Here is a 6,000-nt window from a genome sequence, read left to right as displayed (position 1 = left end):
AGTGTGAGAAGTCACCGAAAGTTTTAACTAGGAGTTAGACACGATCCACTGGGCATCCACATCTCAATGTGGACCCCATGTACCTTCTTGAGATCCCTTGACCACCTCCTCTTTCTCCTGCTTGGCACCCACCTGTTAGTTACCCAGCTGTTTTCAGACTTAGATGCAATGCCCCTCTCAGGTGAGAATCTGGCTCTGAGCCAGAAAACAAAGGCAAAATCCCCCTCCATTCCCTTTGTGTTACACCCAGGTGCGGCTTCTCCTTGCAACCCTTCTAGAAAAGTCCCTAAGTGCTGTGTAACCTTACCTGCTGCCATGTCTTCAAAGGTCTTTGTGGAGGCCTAGCCAATATATCTTTCTTTTGGCTGCACCCCTTGCATTGGAAGCATGGAGTCTTAACCACTGGACCGCCAGGGAAGTCCCTGCAGCAGTGTATCTCAACACATCTTCCTGGCCTCCCGTTTTTCCCTTCACTCTCACCAGCCTGGGCTTGCCCCTCCCTAAATAAATCATTAGAACCATTAACTTTACTCTGCTTCCTAGCCAACAGTTCTCTAGAAAGATCTGCTGTTAGTACTGGGGGTCTTTGGGCATTTTCTTTCTCCTCTGGGCCTCAGCAGCACATTTCATACAATGAAAGGGCTGACTTTTACGTGCCAGAGGGCTCTATCATTTGACATGTAATTCATGTGACCCAGTTTCTCTCTCCTGTGTCCACCCATGTGTCTGGGGAATCTAAATCTACAAAGAAGCAACAAATACAATTGTTAAGAAGGCTCTGGAGGTAGACTGAATTTGAGTTCTAGCTCCTTGGTCCTCAGTCTTCTGGCTGTGTGACCCTGAGAAGTGGACTTGGCCTCTCTGAATCTCAAGCTCCTCCTATTTCTGTATAATCATGAGGATTAGATGACTTAATTCCAATAAAGTAGGTAGAACAGTGCTCTTAAAAAGCGTTCAATAAATGTTATGCTTAATAATATACCTGCCCCACCTTTGACAGGGAAGGGGTACAGGAGTCTAGGGAAATTACCAGGTCCCTCCCACTGACCCACTGAAGTTTAGAAACTTTAGGCAACACCACTCCTTCCAAAGTACTTTTATTTAAAAAAAAAAAAAAAAAATCATTACAAACAATCAAAAAACAAAAACAGAAACAAAAAACCACCACAAAACCCGCCTTTCTTTTAAATAATGTGGCATGGAGCAGTTTGGTTTCCACCCTATTGCACGTGGTCCGGCCTGGTCATGAATCAGGAGGCTGCTTGGATTGCGGTCCTGTGAAGGAGGTGGGGTTCAGCCTGTGGGGAGGGAGGCCTGCCCCTCCCACTACCTGGAGGTGCAAGAGGCAGAGGCTGGGTTTCACATAGCAATCAGGCGCACATCCCTGTCATCCTTTGACAGGCCCAAACTATCTTCCCTGAGGCCCCAGTGGACACAAGGGGAGTAGGAACTGGAGGGAAAGGCAGAAGAAATGTGGAAGTGGGAAACCAGACTCCCAGAAACAGAGTCTCATTAAGGCATTTGGAACAGATAAATTAATTCAGGAAGACCCACCTTCACAGAAGGTTGCGATAACCAGACACACACATACATGCGAGACAATTTGGAACCCTGAAATGGGAGGAGGCCACAGCCACTGCTTAGGGCCCCCATCAAAACACACACCACACACACACACACACACACACACACACACACACACAGAGTTGCATCCAGGGATTCAGCCCACCAAGGCTGCGATGAGGAAGCCCCCCCCATCAAAGTTTTAGGATCCCAGAATGATTTCCATGATGTGATCTAGTTCATTCCACTCCCAGGACCCTGGGGCACAGAAAAGGTTGTGAGGAGGCTCTGGTGGGGCCCAGTGAAGGCTCCTTCTCCACTGCAGATGTGTCAATGTCCAGGAAGAAGTCATCCAGGCCAGAGTCCCCCAGGTACCGGGAGCTAAGAGCTTCTAAGAAGACTGGATCGGGCTGGGGCAAGCACTTCATTCTGAGGGCCTGGGGGAGCCACTGGATTCTGAGGGGGCTCCGGTCTCATCCATGGAGGTCTCCAGCTCCCTGAGAATAGAGCCGATGGTGGGCCGACAGGGAGAAGTCCTCCTCGCCCAGGAAGAGGGGCTCTGGGGCAGGGCAGGTGCAGGAGTCAGGCAAAGCGCAGCTTGGAGCTGCTGGAGGGTGTTGTGGATGAGGACATGCCTGCGAAGGCTGGGTGCTCGGGGGCCCAGGCTTCGCTGGACTTTGTCTAGGGAGATACGGAGCAGGGCTTGCTGGTAGCTCCGCAGGCCTGCTGGACCCCAGTCCCACTTCTCATCCTCCTCTTCCTCCTCCAGATCTGAGTGTTTCCTCTTCAAGCCTCCTACCATGATGCCCTGTGGAGAGAAGAGGGGCAAGTTAGACACACCAGGCTAGTTCAAACCCTGAATCTCCTGTATGGTTGCTGTTGATTTGTAATGATCCAAACTTCAGTTTCTGCATCTATAAAATGGAGAGAGCATGAATCCCACAAGGCTAAGGAGGAGAGTAAATGTATATGATTAAGAAAACAAGATCTGGAACTTCCCTCGTGGCACAGTGGTTAAGAATCCACCTGCCAATGCAGGGGACACGGGTTCGAGCCCTGGTCCAGGAAGATCCCACATGCCGTGGAGCAACTAAGCCGTGCGTCACAACTACTGAGCCTGCGTGCCACAGCTAATGAAGCCCATGGGCCCGGAGCCTGTGCTCCGCAACAAGAGAAGCCACAGCAATGAGAAACATGTACCACAACGAAGAGTAGCCCCCGCTTGTCACAACTAGAGAAAGCCTGCGCACAGCAACGAAGACTCAACGCAGCCAAAAATAAATAATTTAAAAAAAGAAAAGAAAAGAAAACAAGATCTGGGGGGCTTCCCTGGCGGTCCAGTAGTTAAGACTTCGCCTTCCAATGCAGGGGGTGCAGGTTTGGTCCCTCGTTGGGGAGCTAAGACCCCACATGCCTCGCGGCCAAAAAAAAGAAAATAAAAAAAGAAAACCATAAAACAGAAGCAATATTGTAACAAATTCAGTAAGGACTTTAAAAATGATCCACATAGGACTTCCCTGGTGGCGCAGTGGTTGAGAGTCCGCCTGCCGATGCAGGGGACACGGGTTCGTGCCCCGGTCCGGGAAGATCCCACATGCCGCGGCGCGGCTGGGCCCGTGAGCCATGGCCGCTGAGCCTGCGCGTCCGGAGCCTGTGCTCCGTCAACGGGAGAGGCCACAGCAGTGAGAGGCCCGCGTACCGCAAAAAAAAAAAAAAAAAAAAATCCACATTAAAAAAGAAAAAAGAAAGAAAACAAGATCTGGACTTAAACAGCTGGGTTTGAATCCCACTTACTTGCCCATGTGGGCTCAAATAGTGAATTTACCGCCTTGAGACTCAATTTCCTCATCTGCAAGATGAGGATACTAACTCAAGTCCCCCTAAATCTTAAAGCTGTTCTTTCCACAATACCCTTCTTCAAATGTGACATACACAAGACAGGGGTTGAGTACAGAGACCTGGCCTCAAAGCAGAAAATCCTGGGTTTGAATTCTTCCTTTCACACTGCTCAGCTGTGTGATCTCGGGAAGTAATGTGACATTACACACTTAATGAACAAGAGTTAGTTGCCATTTATTCATTCGATATGTTGAGTGCCTACTATATTCCAACCACCTGGAGCCCTGTAAGGGCACCTATCTATGGACACTCTTCTTTCACAGGTAAGATGTTTCTCTGTCCATGCCCTCTCGCTAACTGACTTGGGAGCGCGCCCAATGACAGTGAAGGAGTCTCCCTCAGGCCCTCGCGGGTGCCTTCAGATTATCCCAGCGCTCGCCCCGCAGGAAAACTTGCTAGAACTCGACTCAAGCCAAGCCCCGCCCCTATCGGCCCATCCAACCAGACGTCGGCCCTCTACAGGCCCCGCCCCTCTACGGAGTCTCCTTTCAGCATTCAGACACGCCCCAATTTGGCCCAGAGGCTTCTGGGAAATGTGGGCCAATAGCCACCAGGTACACGCACTGACATTGAGCACGCACTACAATTCCCGGAGGGCTCCGCACGCCGCAGGGACTAACCTTCCCCGCCCTCCCCCAAGGCATGCGCAGAGGGCCCCGCAGTACGTGGGGGAAGGGAACCCGGACGTCCAGCGGCCGGGCGCCTGCCGAGCCCCGCCCTCCACCGCCTCCAGGGCGGAGGGTCTGAGCTCCAAGTCCGGAACACCCCTCCCCCACTCCAGACTCGGGCTGTGAAACTGCTTTTCTTCGGACCGCAGAAGGTCCTGCATTTTCCCCTCAAACTGCCCTCGGGTTCAGAGACCCAGACCCCAACATAATTCTCAAAGATTTACAAGTGCTCTAGGACGCACTCCGTTCGGGACACTAGGTATCTCAATTTTGAGACCTTCCCCCGTCAACTTCCCCTGTTCTCCCGTCTTTCAAACGCTTCTCGACTTCACCTCCAGTCTCCCCCTCTGGCTCCAATACCTGACAGGGAACTCTCCCCAGCACCCCCTCTCCGACACGGCGTCTTGGAGACCAAGAGTCCTTGCCCCTAGTTCTCGCGCTTCTCCAAATGCCTGGGATCCCAGCCCAACCCCTCACACCTTTTCCTGAACACTAGAACCCCGAATTCAACCCGTCCCGGAGGCCCGAATTGTCCTAATCTTCAGATTTCCTACCCCAAAAGTTCCTTCTCTAGTTTTCTTGCTTCTCCAAACACCCCATGTCCCAGCTTCAAACTCCCTTCACTTGAAGATCCTGCCCCCAAAACTTCGCCTTCCGTCCAGGATCTCGAAACTCCGGTCCCTAACCCTCCCCTTAATCTGTGCCCCCTACTCCCGCCAGTACCCCGCCTCCGCAACTCTCGGAGGCGCGCCTCCTCCTCTCCCAACCCAAGGCTGATCCCAAGCCAGGCAGCCACACCTCACCTCCGCTACCAGGTTCGCAATGACCACCTCCGGGAACGCCCGCAGCTTTGCGACCCTCCAGTGCTGGGTAGGGCCCTCGCTCACCTCCCCGGGGACTCTCAGTCTGGCCTCAGGCCCACCCAGCTCAGCCCGGGAGCCAAGCCGCGAGCCACGATTGGCTGGAGTGCTGCTCGCCGCCAGGCCCGGATTAGTTGGGCGGGGCCCCCAGGCCGTCGCCGGGAGACGCCCCACCGGTCCTCCCCTCCCTTGCTCCGCGGACCATTTAAAGGATTGCAACTCGCTGGGAGGCGGGGCCACGTCTCTAGAGTGGAGGGGATATCAACGCTGTTTCTTTCAACTCAGTTACTATCCTTGCTCGGAGATCGTCATTATTGCTCTGTACGATCTCTTTATACCAGCTTGGACCACGTCGCGGAGTAAGAGTGGCTCGCACTCCCCACTCCCACTCGTCTTCCGGAAGGGCGGGTCTAAGCCTCTCGCTGAGGCCGCGCCCCCTGGGTTCCGAGGGCGGACGCTGCGGGGCGGAGGAGGATGACGCATTGAAGACCAGCCAATAGTTTGGCGTGGCCTGTGTTGCCTGGGCGATCGCAACCCCGCCCCTTCACCGCCCCTGTCCTTCTGCCCCCCACACTTTACCCCGCGGCCTTCTTCTTATAAGGACTTTTCCGCAGCGTGTCCTCTGGTGGTGTCTCATACGTCCTCCTGACGCCCCATCCTTCCTCTCTCAGGATGGCAACCCCTGCTGCTGGAAACTGGTTCATGGCTCCCCACTGTCCTGGGGACAAAGTCCAAATTCATATTTTTGCCTCAAAGCCCTTCAGGTCTGGCCTGATACACACGCCTCCTTGATCCCAGCAATCCTGCCACACCGATTGACTTTCAGGTTTTCTAAAATGGCTTCAAGTGCTCTCCACCATCATGAACACAAGAGATTCTGTTTTCCTTCTTGCCTTATCCCCAGTGTTTACAACAATCTCAGGTACATAAGTTCTCAAAAATGAGAAAAATAAAAGGCCTCTGGATCTTTAAATTTGCTTCCCCATCCTGAAAATACACCCTCAATTCCC

General features: G+C 53.0%; 1 protein-coding gene across 1 annotated transcript; it reads right to left on the bottom strand.

The window, feature by feature from the left end:
- Nucleotides 1–891: 891 nt before the first annotated feature.
- SERTAD3 (SERTA domain containing 3) lies at nucleotides 892–5,097 on the bottom strand. Its single transcript, XM_060000662.1, is given in 7 exon segments — nucleotides 892–1,861; nucleotides 1,863–1,982; nucleotides 1,984–2,031; nucleotides 2,033–2,080; nucleotides 2,082–2,128; nucleotides 2,131–2,371; nucleotides 4,934–5,097. Coding segments are annotated over 6 exon segments (594 nt in total). The 5' UTR covers nucleotides 2,366–2,371; nucleotides 4,934–5,097; the 3' UTR covers nucleotides 892–1,765.
- Nucleotides 5,098–6,000: the final 903 nt, after the last annotated feature.

The sequence above is a fragment of the Delphinus delphis genome, chromosome 20 (genome assembly GCF_949987515.2).
Source record: "Delphinus delphis chromosome 20, mDelDel1.2, whole genome shotgun sequence".
In the NCBI taxonomy this organism is placed as follows: Eukaryota; Metazoa; Chordata; class Mammalia; order Artiodactyla; family Delphinidae; genus Delphinus; species Delphinus delphis.
The sequence above is the reverse complement of the archived record's forward strand: the minus strand, read 5'-3'. Positions and strand labels throughout refer to the sequence as shown.